Here is a 17,195-nt window from a genome sequence, read left to right on the forward strand (position 1 = left end):
TATCAATAAATTACTCATTCAAAATCTTCAAGTATATTTTTTTGTTGGATTTAAAGTACAAAAACGCCCAAAATATTATCTTAATGAGAAACGACAATTACCACAGCTAATCCATTGATTTCAGAGGTTTTGATCAGATAATATTTTGTATTTCTAAACAATATTTTCTTCATAAATAACTAAAACAAAGTATTGATAATTGAAACAGCTACCAATTGCTTTTTCTGATAGTGACTCACCTGGAGCCGTCCTCGCTGTCAGAGTGAGTCGAGCTGGCAGGCTGTTGCTCTTCATCTTGTCTGCTGGGGAGATATTGGTTTGCCGCACCCTCACGGGACCCTGATTGTTGCTGGGAGCGTTGCCAGGCGTGTTGCCGGGGCGGACCCTGGCGGCGGGCTGCTCCACCCTCTGCTTCTTCAGCTCCTCCTCTCTCTGCTGAGCGGCTCGGATCTCCTCCTCAATCATGGACAGAGTCCTCTGCTTCTTGGAGCGCAGGCGGAACGGCCCACTGGACGGCTCCACCTCGGGGCCTTTCGCTGCGGCCGCTGTGCTCCGCAGCTCGGCCGCCTCCGAGTACTTGCTGAAGTAGCTGAACTCCGGTTTCTCCGGGCTCGGGGGAGAAGGGGGACGGTAGACTGGGGTCGGCCGGGACACTGGGGCAGCTGTGGCTGTGGAGGCAGGAGCTGGAGCCGGGGCTGAGGAGGCGAGGGCTCTGGCGTAAGAGGATTGGATTTTGATCCTTGGGCCTCCATGTTTGGGTCTCTGCGGGGGGGAGACGGGCTGAGAGGGAGGGGGAGAAGGCGTCTGGAGCTGCTGCAGAGCGTGTTCTGACTCTAAAGGCTTCTCAAACCCTACTTCTGGACGTCTGTCTGGCAGAGGAGACAGGTTGGATGGAGCAGGACTGGAGGACATGGGTGACTGGAGACTAGGAGCTCCACCAGAGGATGCAGGGGAGGAAGACACTGGCACGGGGCTTCCTGTCGAGGCTGAGGATGGAGACACTGGGGCGCTGAGCTGTGAAGAATTCAAGTCGGAGGGCAGCCAATCATCTCCGTCCTGAGCTGACAGGGCGCTCTGGATGGCGTTTTGGACGAGGACTCCTGCCTGGTACTCCAGCTCGAATTCTGATGGGCTGCCATTGGTCTGCCCGTTTACAGGCGTGGTGGGCTGGGGCGTCGGCGGGGACACCGGGGTGAGGGGCTGAGGGGTCGGCGGTAGCGAAGCCCCGCTGTCGGAAACATTACCCGAGCTAAACACGGTGGTGTCCTGAGAGCGGAGAGACAACTCGTCTAACCCCGAGTCAGACTCCTCGGGGTGGAAACCCGGGTGGAAAGGGCTCTTCCCCTCCTCGTCGTCAGGCAGGATGGTCATCACCGCTCGTGCATAGGTGAACTCTGCTCCGTATCCTTCATCAGACCAGGTCACATGACTATCCCCGGCGTCTCCAATACTGTCACTGAAGCCCTGGCTGCTCCTGGGCGTGGATTTGGAAAAGGGTTTGGCGGAGTACATGTAAGGAGCCACGTCCCTCTTGGTAGCGTCTCCTAGCAGAAACTGCTTCCTGGCCGAGGAGAAGTTGATCTGCTCCTGCACGATGTCCTCCTTCCTGTTCAGATCCGGGTCAAAGGTCACCATTGTGGGAGGTCCTGAAACCTGGGGCTGCAAATCGAGATGGGGGAACAGTGAAGAGAGGAGAATAAGACAAAACATACTGGTAATTAATCATCGGCTAATAATGTGTGTGTGTGTGTGTTACCTGTGTGTGTGTGTGTGTGTGTGTGTGTGTGTTACCTGTGTGTGTGTGTGTGTGTGTGTGTGTGTGTGTGTGTGTGTGTGTGTGTGTGTGTGTGTGTGTGTGTGTGTGTGTGTGTTACCTGTGTGTGTGTGTGTGTGTGTGTGTGTGTGTGTGTTTGTGTGTATGTGTGTGTTACCTGTGTGTGTGTGTGTGTGTGTGTGTGTTACCTGTGTGTGTGTGTGTGTGTGTGTGTGTGTGTGTGTGTGTGTGTGTGTGTGTGTGTGTGTGTGTGTGTGTGTGTGTGTGTGTTACCTGTGTGTGTGTGTAAGTGGGACTCTGTTTATGCTGTTTCCTCTCCTGGTATTTCTTGAGAGACTCGAGCTGCTCTGCGTCCAGCTGATTTTCCAAAGGAATCTGTAATAAATGAATGATCGAAACAAAAAAAACAATCAGTCAGTTTGTCTTAAAGTGAAGGGGGGTCAAATCAAATCTAAAAAGATGAAATGGGGGGCTACCTCCTGGGGGGGGTTCCACCAGCGCTTGGCGATGCCGGGGTTTTTCTTCACTGCCTGGTCTTTGATCAGCTCTTGACGCTCTCGCTCCAGCTCCTCCACCTGAGGAAGGAAGACAGCGATAATATTCATAAAGAGCTTTCTTTCAATTTCAATTTCGGAAAGCATTAACTTTGAACCACGTTAGCTGATAAAGATATGAGAAAGGTTGGTGATGCAAGTACTAAGTGTTTGTTAATGCATTACCAAAAGTGTATTTAGCAAGTTGTTTTAAAAAGAGAATTATGAAAAGTTGGTGAATTGGATGAACATTTTGAATCTTTCAGTTGTTGGTTTAAAAACCGTCTCTGCTGGTCATCACAGTCTCTGATTCAAATGTGAACCACAACTAACCTTTTGACACTGCTAGCGTCATGTGCTTGTCTTAACTTACGACATCCTTTCCATTTCAAAACTATGGTGCAATGTCTTCTTTCTATGGTTTGACCTCGGTGGGTTTGTACAGTATAAGCTGTGGTTTTGGTCAGATCTTATAACTCCTAAAACAAATCTATAATAATACTACTTTATTTTTACCTCAACACTATTTTTAGAATGTTTTAGACCTGTGTTTTTCTTTCAACCTTCTTAGAGAAAAAGCCTTTTTTGTCAACTTTCAGTCAGGAATAAACTTTCATTCACGACTCAGTTTAGAAGAGGATCAAGAGTATTAATACTTTCAATCATTGTTTTGAGTAGAAGTCATTTATTTTGACACCTGTCATACATTTTATAATGTCTCATAACAAAGCAAGCAGTTTTGACTTGTTGACAAAAAAAGCCTGACTTTAAAAGTACTAATCCTTATTTATTCTTGTGTACATATTGTTTATATGAGCCCTTATTATTATTATTATTATTATTATTAGACACAAGGTCTCCATTAACATTTACATTACTGCTGTGTAGTTTTTGCTCCTGTGTCAGTCTGTTGTATCTGTTCCAGCTGATACCTAATCTCTCAGCAGTTTACCTCCCCTGAGGGTCGTCTCCTCGCCACCCTGACCTGCTGCTCCTCTCCGGGGGTGAAGAGCTTCGCGGGTCGCTTCTCTTCCTGAAACGCTCTCAGCTCAAACTTGGCCCCGCCGCTCCCCGTCTCCCCCCCCTGCACGTGGCCGTTGGTCCTCACAGCAGAGTCCTCTTGGTGCAGGAACGTGGTTTCTCTCTGACCCTCCACCACCACTGCATGGTGATTGACGGGGGAGGAGGCTGACATGCAGACGGAGGGAGAGTTTCCATCGATGCTGATGATCTTGCCGTGTTCTGACGGAGAAGAGGTTCCGTTGGTGGGGCTTTCGGAGGCGGCGTCTAAAACCTGGTCCAAGTAACGGATCTCCTGTAGACGAAGGACATTGCTATGGTTGTTCTGTAATGTTCTGGAACTCCTCGTACAATCATCATGAGGGTGAACAATGCAGATGAGACAATGAGCCATGTAACCATACAGCATATCATGATACTTTTACTAGAGCAGATGATAATAAACATACAGTTAGTGGACATTGGAGTGATTGCATCTTTATAACGGCAGGAAATGGAGAACATAAAGTTTTACTGGCACAAAAACACAAGAGAAGCAGCTTCTTCCACAGGTATTTTTTCTGTCATCTAAATACGTTCATCTTATCTTAATTATCAGGGAGAGCAATTTTGGCATCGTCCTATGAAACTCTGACAAAGGCATATCTGATCTGGAGTTATGGTCTAGATTTTTGGGAAAGGCCACAAAAAAACTAAATTAAAATTAAACGCGGTTAAGTTTCAGACTTATGCTTAAGGTATTTACTAAATTATATGTACAGCATAGTTAGATTTTAACGACAAAACCATCTAATGAAATACCACCCAGACCAAGATAGACCGGCACAGGTAATACATTTTAAAGATGGTGAATACAAATCAAGAAAACAAAAAACTGAGAGTTTGACCTCAGAGAATGAGCATACCTGCACCCCCTCGCTGTCAGGAACTGCATTATGGGCTTTGTTGCTGGGGCTGCTGAGGCAGCCATGTTGGATCTGCTGGCTCTCCAGCTCCATGGCTGCAGGGCTGTCAGTGATGACGCTGACCGATTCCTGGAAACTCACGCTCTTCAGGGCTCGCTCTCTAGGTGTTGTGTCACTTACATCCTCGGCTGCCCGCCACGATTTCTGTGTAAACAAAAGAAACAACAAACACGAGCAGCATCAGAGATACTGATCACTTTCATTTAGTGCTTGAAAAAAGCATTTCAAGAGAACCTGTACTTTCTCTCAGGAAGGGATCTCTAAAAAACGCACACACCTCAAACAGACACATGTCACACACATGAGGCTGTCTGTCTGCATTGCAGTATAACTGTGTCATGTTAGACCAGGCTCCAGCCACTTGGGGGCACCATCACTCCCAGTCTGCTGCTTTATGACAGAAAAGAACCATACAATGTTCCACGGTGCTGAAGAATATTGTATTCTCTTTCAAAGACCTTCACTGGTCTGTGAATGAATCAATGTACTGGAAACTTGGCCAAAACATCCAACGCTGTAACTCTTCCTGCCTCACATTTGATCTAAAACTTTATTTAACAAACTGGCAGGTGGAATTGCAGTTAATCATTTTTACAGTTTTTACAGTTTTTGGAGGAACAGAACAGTTAAGGATGTTCGTCGATATTTTATTGCAGATAAGGGGAAGAAACTATGCGCTTCTCTTAACAGTATGTGTCAGAATTAATTATTTATTTTAGGATCTGAGTCAGATGCCACTTGACACTTTATCATATTACTAGTTCTGCATTTAAGTCTGAAGTTTCCATGGCAGAGGAGTTGGCAGCTACTCCATGCTCAGCAGCGTTAAAGATACTTTAATCAAACGAGGACTTAACATTTGCTCTCCTCAAATATTCACTCCCTGTATTTTCCCGACCTCAGCCAGGTGCACGGCTCAAGGCCACATTATTAGTAGTCGTTATGAGAGGAAGAAATATATCTTCCAGTATTCAAATTTCCCTCGTGAGTTGGTCACACAGCCTGTATGAACAGATTGTGATATGCAGATACAAGACCAGGAAATAGGGTGTAGAAATGTAATAAAACTATCCCCACAAATGAAATGAAATATATTGCAAAACATTGCATATTATGGACAAATGCACTTTATTTTATGAAAAGGGAAACACTTCTCTGGGTGTCCAAAACAGTTAATGGTTACGTAATACATTTATTGAATCATCAGTGAACACAATGTCACACCCTTATAAATAAAAAATGCCCAGCTAATGCAACACTGTGATGTTACATTAATCATCAGCTTATTTCAGAATTCTTTTTTTAAACCAAGCTCTGATTCTATAAAACACATTTATAATGTTTTAAACTAATCCACATTTATAACCTATACTTTACTGCCACATTAATTTACTTCTCAACTGTACTTGCAATTTCACTGACCAGGGAGGAGATGTACAAACAGGGGTCAAGGGTCTGGTTAAAAGGACACGTTGGTGGACACGTCGGCATGGGGGGGTTCAAACCTGCGACCTTCTGTTTTTGTGAACCATCCATCCAACACACTCCAGATCCACTGTTAGCAAGAAACACACTCCTGTGTATACTGACCGGCTTTCTGTTTCTACAGAGGCCACCAACAAATACTCTTTTGGCTTCCTGATTTACTGCCTTGCGCCGAGCACACCTCTCTTCGGAGGACGTGTTTACTTCCACCAGGGGTTGTTGACCCTTTTCTTTGTGACATGTGAGAGTGTGTGTGTTGGGATTTACTGAGGACCACTTCAGTGAATTGGCTCAGTGTTCAGCTGAAGCACACACAGCCATAAGGAGGAAGTCTTTACTTTGTAACCTCTCGTACACTGAAGGACGAGAACGCATTACCAGCCACTTGATGATATTCAGGGACTTTTCTACTGTTCTACATGATGTGTTATGCAGAAACGAGTTGCACGTTTAGGACACAGTATCAACTTAAAGGGCTAGTTTAAATTTTTGATTGTTGTACAATCCTTTTCTACTGCTCCTGCTATTCTCTCCCTTTTTTCTTGGTCCTCATCCTCTCCTCCGTTGCAACCTCTCTCGATATTTGCGTCTTTTCCTTCCTCTCATTTCCTTTCTAGAATTGTTAAATGAAGAATCAGCGGTCTAGGAAGTCACATGGCCGACTGTATCCTCCCTCGCCTCCCTTTAGAAAGCATGTTCTTGTCTTTAGTGCTCCTTCACCCCAGTCCTCCCTGTCATCCTCGTGTCTCCTGTTTCTATTGATGAAGAAGAACATTCCCTGAGGGCATTTTGTTGACCCATCTGGCTCAGTCACATGCTTTAACTGTGTCATGAAGAGCATGATATATATACATCTGACTAAACTTATTCTCTTAAAGGAGTACTTCACACATTTCTATTTTAAATCTATTGATAGTACTCTAGGAGAATATTTATTTAAACACCTTTTGATTAAAATAAAGTATAAAGGAAACAAACCTAGCCACAGAAATATGAAATAAATAGTAGAGTTGAATAAAGAACTGCAAAGCTAGCTGTTTTTTTTGGCTGCACTTTGTAAGCTAAATGCTAATATCGACATGCTAACATTCTCACAATGACAATGCTAAAGATGCTGCCAAGCAGGTGATGTTAGCCAATGTTAATCACATGCCGTGTGTTAGCATGCTAACATTTGCTAGTTAGCACTTAACACAAAGTAAATCTGAGGCTAATGGGAAGCTTATATGTAAAAGCAACAACCTAAAAGGCATTTAAGGAATGATGGAGAAAAACTAGCTAATTTCACTGCTACAGTAAGAGAGCATCAATAAAGTGTCTCAATCATCGAACCAAAAGCTAGGCTATCAACGCTTAACTTCAGCGAAAGGGAATTCTTTCTTTAGCCAAATTATGAAGATAAATTACGCCATGGACACTGAACCACTCAAGACAACATGTTTAAACTATATTATTCTGCTCTCGTGTTAAAGAGAGAATATAATGATTTTTATTTACTTAATGATATTAGCGACCATGTGAGAAACAAATCTCACTTCTATGTACACTCTCACTGACAAAGTATTTTGCCTTGTTACCTTTGACCCATTGTGTGTACTGGATGTGTATGTGTGTGCATGTGCAGGAATGTATGTGTGTGTGTGTGTGTGTGTGTGTGTGTGTGTGTGTGTGTGTGTGTGTGTGTGTGTGTGTGTGTGTGTGTGAGACACAAAGTGTGTGTCGAGCAGGCGGGAGGATATCCTGTTACTGCCTCAGGAAAACAGTGCTATAGTACTGGAATGTCTCATATGAAATTGTATTCTCCTACACACACACAATGAAAGGAGTGTGTGTAGGTATATGCAGGAATCCTGATGTCAAATGTAAGACCTTTTAAGACCTTTTTTAAGACCCTTTCCATTCATTTTAAGACCTCATCGCCACTTTGAGTTTTAACCGGTTACATTGGCGAAACACTTTAGCTCACATTTACTATACACAGTATTGATTGTCCTTCCTCCTTATCTTCCAACCATTTGGACGCAGACTTGCATTTCCCCATAACGATGTTGTTTAACAACCGGCGTAAACGGGCCTTCGCGAGCTGTCAAGCAGTGAGCGTGCGATGTCCTGTTCAGATGATGTCAAATCCAACGGGATGCCATAAATAAACTACACAGAATCACACTACACACCTACGCAATGATTACATTCAGGCACACTGTAGAATACAACCTCTTTGGACAATTGATATACTTATTGAAAACAAGCTACAAAATGTAATACCTTGGAGAATGCCGTTTAATACTTTTTAACTACATTTTCGCTAAATTGATTTATCAACTTTTAATACTTTGTAAGACCCCGCGGACACCCTGGACTGTAGTTGTGCAGCAGTGTGGTCTTTAAAGTGTCTGTATCGGAGGTGTGTATTCATGTGTGTGTTTCTGACTCTCATTGAGGTGAGCTGACATTCCAGGCATAGCTAGCTGTCCTCAAAGCTCGGACTCTGAGACTTGTGATGAGGGAGCCTGCCTAGCGGAGCAAAGAGAGTGAGTGTATGTGTGTGTGTGTGTGTGTGTGTGTGTGTGTGTGTGTGTGTGTGTGTGTGTGTGTGTGTGTGTTCAACAGTGCAATCTTTGAGTGTGTTTCACTACAGAAATAAATCATGTAACTGTACTAAAAAGCTAAAATTATTCCTGGTTTGTTTGAACGTCTGAAACCATAAGAACGTTTTATTACTCTTGGATCAGCAGTCAGGTTTCCATTAGTCTTTAAACAAACATTAATGTTCTGCAACAGTTACACACATGTGAAATATAGTGTTAACAGTCCCACACCCTCACAACCATGATGTTTGTGTTTGGACTTTTTCCAAAAAAGGATATAAAGCAAAAGAAAGTCCTACATTTTTGCCAAATTCAAGGATCTAATGTAGGCTGAGGTTTTGGCTTTATAGATTTGAATTAGTTTCAAGTATGTTAAAATTCGTATTACAGAGCGACTCTAAGGATCAGCGCAGGATGATTAGATCACAGTTTAGATTAAGTCATGATTTCAGGGCTTAGGTTTGGTCTTAAAGCTTGAGATAAGGTTGCTAAGACATATTTACCCAGGAGTAACCGGGAGTGTTAGGGTTAATATTATAAGAGGTGGAAATCCTGAATTCACCGGAAAGTATAGTAATACAATCGTGAGTCAGCTAACTATCACTGTCTTATGCTCTGTCTAAACGCTGTCTCATTCTCCCCCTGTCGCCATACCATCTGGAAACACTTTGACTGTGACACACACACACACACACACACACACACACACACACACACACACACACACACACACACACACACACACACACACACACACACACACACACACACACACACACACACACACACACACACACACACACACACACACACACACACACACACACACACACACACACACACACACACACACACACACACACACACACACACACGTACACACACACACACAGCTGCATGCCTGAGACACTGGGGGGGGTTACCAGAAAATGAATACTCCCTGACGGGAAGTAAACACACATCCTTGACGTATCACAGAAACACTTTAACTATGCCTTTGATATCACGTCATCGTCTTTTATTAACACACGCTGTACCTAGCCCAGAGCACATGGCAAATGTGAAAACGAAAGCCTGATGATGAATGTCCTCAGTACACACACACACACACACACTGAGCACCTGTGTGACCCAGAGCAGTCAGTGTTCCTGGCTCTGTTTCCTGGCTGAATTTGATCCTGTGTGGTAACTGGAGCCTGCTGTCGGTTAAGCATGGTGTTCTCAGATCCTAACAGCCCAGGCAGAGCAGTGATATCTGGCACTTATTCATGATTTGAGTCTGAGTCCACTAAAGACAGTTTGGAGGTGTTGAATAAGAGTTGTGGCTAACTGAACGTGGCTAAATTGACAACAGATTCCACAAGACAAGACTTAATGGGGTCCTCAGGCCAAAGTGTGCAGGTCAGATTTCACAACAGTATGTTATAAAAGAAGACTTATGCCACAACAGATTTCTAAACTTTTACATTAATACTTTATCTACTACAACATGCCTGTTTGAGTGTGTTTGTATCTATTCTGACACTTTTCCTCTGAGTTTTCCAGTTCTGTTAGTCCTCAAATCAAGCAAAAAAATAATAATGAAATCCATAATAAAAAGTAGTTTTTTGTATTTCTATTCAACCATCTGCCCTATTCTTGAAGATCACATGATTTTCTAATAAACATCAACATGTTTGTGAGTATCTTGACCCAGCACAGCGCTAAATATATCAGTCAATACAGGAGTTCAAAGCTTGAACAGCGAAACAAAACTCTCACACAACCCCAATAGAGTTGAACATGTTTGGTACTCACCTTCTGATCTGCTCTAGCTCAGTAATATCTGTAAATCCATTTGGTAATGTTTCCGTTTTGCTCTATAACGGTAATTCTACTATAAATATATGTGACTTATTTTATTATCCGTTTTCCTATTCTGCTCTGTTCCCTCCAGCCCAGCCCCGGCCTGTCCTGTTCCAGATAGTGGGAGTGCCGGACTTTTCCCTGGCCAAGCCTTTTCCTCCTCTTCTTCTCCTCCTTTTCCTCCCCTCCCGTCTCTTTCCTCTCCTCCACAAAGCCTCTCCTTTCTCAGTAACATTCCTGCCGGCCGCTCGGTAAGCTGTGATGTCATGGGCTAAGTGTGTGTGTGTGTGTGTGTGTGTGTGTGTGTGTGTGTGTGTGTGTGTGTGTGTGTGTGTGTGTGTGTGTGTGTGTGTGTGTTTCTCCAGATGCCCTCACCCACAAAGACCCCTTCTGTGCAGGCCCTCACACACACACACCCAAAACATCCACCCTGTGGCTCCCCACTCCTCGCTTCCTGTGTAAGACCAGGCGCTGTCTTTCCCCACACGTATGTCGCTCGCCCACTTTCCCTTTAACTCAAGTCAAAATCCGAGGGGAGAGAGAGAGAGAGAGTAAAAGGCAGACAGAGAGTCGATGATGAAGAGATGATGACTGAGAAGTGAGGGTGCATGATAGGGGAGGTAATGGATTTTTCTTCTGTCATCGTCATTATGGGACTGTTGACTCAGTCTGAGGGTTGTAGTGATGTACCGGTGTATTCACCTTTTAATTAAAGTATATTACAAAGAACCTGCTGCCTTTCAAATCTGTATGCTGTTTAATGTAAGGAACCCAATCTTGTCATTGCAAGGCCTAATGCTATAAAAACTAAAAACAGCTTTTGGTTAAGTGAAGGCCACAATGAAGGCGTAATTACTCCAAAAACATCACTCTTAGGCTAGTCGTTTTTTAATATTTCTGCCAATGATTTATTTGCCTGTAAGCAGGATTACAGAAACATTACAGACATGACTTTTATGAAGGACATAGCATCGGCCAAGGACAAATCTATCCAAGATCCACACAATATTTTGTCCATTATGTAAAAGGCCTTGCGGTCTGCGCTCTCCGAGTGTCCTTCTAGTTGGTTTGTGTTGGTGTGTGTGTATGTGTATGTGTATGTGTATGTGTATGTGTATGTGTATGTGTGTGTGTGTGTGTGTGTGTGTGTGTGTGTGTGTGTGTGTGTGTGTGTGTGTGTGTGTGTGTGTGTGTGTGTGTGTACCTGTCGGGTCATAGGATCAGGCCGGTGGAAACTACAATCCGACCCAAGTCATGGTTCACTTTCTCTGCTCACAGGCACTACATCAAGACGCACTGGAAACACTTTCCTCGAATTTACAAGGGCAATTAGCAACATTGTGTCAGTGGCTGCTAAATCATGGAGGACGGTGCTATCAGAGAGGTACTGGTGTCAGAATGCATTCCAGCAATTAGCGCTATAAGGACTCATGCAATAAAAGGCTAATAAGCATACGTCAAAGCAGTTTTACTGAAGTGTTTGACTTGGACATTCATATTGCTCTAGCTAGGTGCCTCCTCACTGCTGTGAAAAGGTGAGCTAGCGCCAACAACATGAAACTGAACCAGGTGTCGTACACATGGAGGGACTTTGTCAGACACTGACCACCGAAAGCACAAGCGCTAATAAATCAATGTCTTCTTTGAATTCCAGGGATTCAATGAAATCACATTTCAACATTTATTTTCTTAAAGGTTCAAATATGGATTGAAAGACATTACTTTTATTTGAACAATCAGACTCAATTTAAGCTTTAAAGCCCCAGATAATGTTATTTTAATTGAATATTGATTCAAATCAGGGGAGTGGGTTGAGAGCAGCAGGGTGGGACCAGAGGTCAGAGAGGTTCTCCTGCTCTGTAGCAGCAGAGGAAGGCAGCTAAAGCCAGTGTGCGCCCATTAACAGCTGAGCGTCCTGCCAGACAGCTGTGACAAACTGACTGTGATAACATATCGACACAAAATAAAGAAATTCAATCTGTGATGTGCCACTCCCGCAAATTCCTAACAACCTGGTTTATTTTAAGGTGCCTGTTTAAAATGACAAATCTTCTCTGTGAGTTTCTAGGCTAAAAATAACACTGAGCTATATGATGAAATTGGTCACAGAAAATTAGGACAGTAACCCAATTATTGCACTGAGGGGTATAACTCCTGCATGGGTAGTAACACACAGAGAAACTTGTGATGGTCATTATGATGGTTTATAAAGTAAGAGCTAACGGCTAGAGGGTCCAGAAAAGAACAAGCTGTGAAAGATTAAAAGACTCTGTAAGAAGATAAAAGAAAGGCGGATGAGAGACTGAGAAATACAGGAGTATATTTAGCCGTTTGTTCATGTGCGTGTCCACAAGCAATTGCAATCTGGGTCATCCAATCAATAAGGAGAAGTGCCCAGAGCAGTCTCATATCATGGGGGATGATTGTGATTGGTCAGAGACAGAACTAATGACACACTTTAATCGCAGCATGCCACAAACACACATGTCCAAAGTCACACAACCATATTGTAAAGTAAAAACATGTAGATCCGTTTTTTTTCTGTTTCAGTAAGTAGGCTTGCTCCAGCCAGGGTAAACAGTCTGTGTGTTTCGATTTAAATCATACATTTGTTCATACAATATGGGAAAGAAATAATCCAACTTCACATTGCAAGTCAAACACAGACTTTTAGTAAAGCATTCGATGGGTGAGTTCAGTTGGTTACTCAACTTTAAATAGTAGTACTTTAGTCATAAGCTTCACAAATGTCCCCTTTAGAGAGAAGAAGATATTATTCCTTTTAAAATAATGAAAAAGCCAATTTTAGCCAAAATGTACAATGCTGACATGGGATGAGAGTTCTTTAGTGTTGTTGAGATAAAGTCTTGTTTAATTAGTAAAGACAAATGTGGTGAATATAAATCCTCATGCATTGGTATTTTAAAACTTTTTCTAATGTTGTGAAATAACTTTTTCAATGGAAGGTGTACCAGTGCTACACATCTTAAAATTAGGCATGGTTCAGAAGCCGAACAAAAATATTTCTCTCTTCAAACCAGCGTATAACCGGATTGTCGTGAATATCAAGGAAACATTTGACATTTCCAGAATAGGAAAGAAGGGGTCATAATGATTTCTGCGTTGAGGAGAAAAGTGTAAATCATCAAGTGTATTTTCACATTGTAAAATACTATTAAAAAGGAACCACTTTCACACAAAGAAAGAAAGGAAAGGAAGAGTGACACCCTCAAAGATCCACACAGCTATTTTAAAAGCACTCAAGTCTTGCTGCGTGACGGAGATAGTGAGAATTTATTTAAAGATGGGCGGTGGACACTTTAAACAAATGATGCTGCGAAGAAAAGGAAGCAAATGATTGGATAAAAGCCTATCACGGCGCACAGGTTATCCAAACAGGAAACCAGGAAGCTGCACCAACTTGTATCCATGGAAATAGTGCTCAACACAGGAAATAAACCAACAAACTAAAGGCCACCTGCAGGACAACACAGACACAATCACAAACTAATAGTTCACTGAGGTCAACATTTGGCAAAGAGTCTTAGAGAAACTAAATCAGCCAAGACAACACCAAATAGACGTAAGAAAGGCATTGTGTATATAATACAAGGCATGCTCAGCATAATGGGTGGCTAGCTGTTAGCAGCCAGCATTCAAACAACATCCACACCCCCAAACAAGGTCTTGTGAGTAAGTAAATGGTTCACAGCCAAGCAGTGCATTCTCAATAAAGCATTGTCCATCCCTGTTTAAGAAGCTCCCTGATGACATCATGCAAACAAAAAATAAATAAAAAGGATGTCCACCTACCGATTGGCAGAGAGCTTGGAACAACAACCACACTGAAATCATGTTAAGGAGCCTTTTGACTTTTGAGTGTTACAGAGGACTGCTCTGCATGTCTGGACTGATGGCAGCTATTTGTGTCCTTTTCCAAGCCCCTCATGACTCCGCTCACACAAAACCGTCCCCAAACCCCCTAAGACCCCTTCAAGAAACGGCAACAAAGGGCCCTACAGGCGCTTCAGTGAGTCTCAAGGCTGAATACTAATGCTGCGCTCCACACACACACACACACACACACACACACACACACACACACACACACACACACACACACACACACACACACACACACACACACACACACACACACACACACACACACACACACACACACACACACACACACACACACACACACACACACACACACACACACACACACACACACACACACACACACACACACACACACACACACACACACACACACACACACACACACACACACACACACACACACACACACACACACACACACACACACACACACACACACACACACACACACACTTAGATGCTCACTCAGAGGGTTCCTCTTAACCAGAACGGTCTGTACTGTGTGACCAACCGCTCTCCAGAAGCAGAGCCAGGTCAACAGTCCGAGGACTAACTAGGACACAACACAGGGGAAACTTCAGAGTTTGCAGTAACACTAAAGATAGTTATTTCTTGGCCTGAGTACAAACACTGAATATTGTTTCTCTAACTGGAGCCCATGACTGTGTGTATAATAACAATAATTCACACTGTGACAGTAAAAACAAGCTGTACTTTGCAGGGCTGGCTGCCCAGTGAAATGGTGCACTGTGTGCATATTATGTGACAGGGAGTCAGTCATTGTGGCAAGATAAGCTCTGTTTGACCATTCCTTATGCATTGCAAAGGTCCTCCTTATCATGTTAAAAGTAAAACGCATCATTTGGCAACAGATTGCTCGAGATTACAGCTAGAACATATTAAGGCTATTCCACTACCCAGAAAGCTCCTGGCTGATGGTTGGTTAAAGCGAAATAAAATGGATGAACTAAGACGGACTAACCCAGTAACAGTGGAGTCAACATTTTAAAGATGACGGCAATATTATCGGATGTTAAATTCACCATCGTTTTTGTTTCTTAATACATTCCAGCTGTTGCACATTTAAAATAAATGCACTATAATTATGCACAAGTGAGTTTGTTTTGGCATTTTGTTCTGCTGTAACGGTCCCGGCTATTTGGTTGAACAGCCCTATGATGCAGAAAGACAATTAAAAAAAAAACTGAAATCCTTGAACTACACTGCTGATCATACACAGCTACAAAGCAAGACATTGATTATTATCAAAAAAAATGAGTGAATGTAAATCTTTTTACCACAAGTCATTCACTGACCAAAAAACAGCCATGAAGGGGAATTGGTTCATTCGATTAGTGCACAATCAACAAAATGGACCAGACATTTTAAATGAGGAGTAACATGGTTAGATATTACACAGACCACTTGAACTAAGGTTGACCAGTTTGAAAAAACTACGACTGCTATTGCTGATTGGCTGAGGACATCTCTGGTTGTTTTTTTTTGGCAAATTCTTGCCATTTTGCTAATGTAATTTCTGCCTCCAAACAATGAGCAAGAACTGCTGCTCACAATGTGTGGAGCCGTCTTACTTGGTAAATAAAGGGGTTTCTTTCATCAAAAAGATGGTCATCGTTACAATGAAAGGAGTAACGAGCTGGTTTTAGTGTGTTTAAAGATGGGTTAACAAGGCAATTGACTTATTTTTAGTTTAGTGAAAGATGCACACTTGAATACAGAAAGTGTTACTCTTCTATTTTCAGTGTTAAGTTTAGCCAGTGTAATAATATTCAGTTTTTAAAGGAATTTAATTTAAAATAGTATTTTAAAAACAGCGAGCAACCCTCTTATTTGCTATTTGCACCCACACTAGAATATATTTTTTAATTCCCATCTACAATTAAATACTTCTGCAATTGTGCTTAAAAGGTTTCTCTGTCGTGTTATCTGTGATTAACCATATTTGGTTGGACAAAGAAAATCTTGTGACAAAACTTTTTCAGGATGCATTGTCATAGCATCAATGACAATTGAGTCCCCTTCCTTGGTTATGTAACATTCCCTCTTTCCCCTGCTGTTAATCAAGCATGCGCAGCGCTTGTTGTCAAATACCATTCCCTTTGTTCTTTATCACCTAACACAGACAGACACACATTGAATATGACAATTCAATAAACCGCCCTTCATTGACTGATGGCTCCAGTCTTATAGGCAAAAGCACCATGTGTAGCCTGAATTCATGAATCTTTACTCCTTACGAAGCCAGAAAATAATGTAAGTCATCTCAAAACTGAAACTGAAAATAAGTAATGAGCCTCTACGGAATCAGATGGAAAATCCGAATCACAGGTCACAGGATGATTGTGCAGGAAATAAGGAGAAAGGGACACAAGGAAGGCTGAGTTTTAGGTTTTAGAGGATGTGGTCGTTCTTGTTGCTGTGTGTGTATGTGAGCTTGTGAGTGGAGAAAAAGCCACGGAGCATATCATTGTAATCCTTTCCCAGCATGAAGCAGCTCCATTTTGGTATTTTGTCCCACAGGATTCTCAGATGAGACCACACAGCAAGGCCATTGGGCCAAAGGGTCTGAATGAAATTAAGATCTGAAGCCATGCAGGCTAACATGTAAGCGTTCTTGTGGATTTTATCTCGGGTGAAAAGAGGCCATTAGTGTCACATAAACTTGGTATAATGAATATAAAGTGGCTTTTTGCAGTTTCACACATACTGGTTTCTGGGTCCCCTTACCAAAAGCATCTCTCAAATGCGTGCTGCAGGCTCTTTTGCTGGCAATGCGTTTATCTCTTGGTTGTTTAATCTGCATCATCATTACCATCATTAGCCAATCACACATTAGTGTGGCTATGGGCACCTCCCATAACTGTTGATGTTATGTTGAAAACAGTTAACTCAGCAGTTTAAAGTAAACATGGCCTTTAATACACTGAGGAGTTTAATTAGATTGGTGGCTTACATCACGGCTCAGTCACTCTCACTCATAGCAGCAGTGGCGGCGCCAGAGATTTTCTTTTGGGGGTGCTGTGGGGTAGCTTGACGTTTCATAGAGGGTGCTCAAACA

At 42.7% G+C, this 17,195-nt stretch overlaps 1 protein-coding gene across 3 annotated transcripts in view; it reads right to left on the bottom strand.

The window, feature by feature from the left end:
- Positions 1–17,195, bottom strand: part of palm2akap2 (PALM2 and AKAP2 fusion) — an 81,227-nt gene that overhangs the window by 5,661 nt on the left and 58,371 nt on the right. For all 3 annotated transcript variants that reach the window (XM_079660768.1, XM_079660769.1, XM_079660770.1), the window contains exons 10-14: positions 4,233–4,436; positions 3,260–3,622; positions 2,251–2,349; positions 2,048–2,149; positions 240–1,659 (exon numbers count right to left, since the gene is read on the bottom strand). In XM_079660768.1, the coding sequence (XP_079516894.1) occupies positions 240–1,659; positions 2,048–2,149; positions 2,251–2,349; positions 3,260–3,622; positions 4,233–4,436 (2,188 nt within the window). The remainder of the gene's footprint in view (positions 1–239; positions 1,660–2,047; positions 2,150–2,250; positions 2,350–3,259; positions 3,623–4,232; positions 4,437–17,195) is intronic.

This window comes from Notothenia rossii (genome assembly GCF_949606895.1).
Source record: "Notothenia rossii genome assembly, chromosome: 11".
NCBI classification, from domain to species: Eukaryota; Metazoa; Chordata; class Actinopteri; order Perciformes; family Nototheniidae; genus Notothenia; species Notothenia rossii.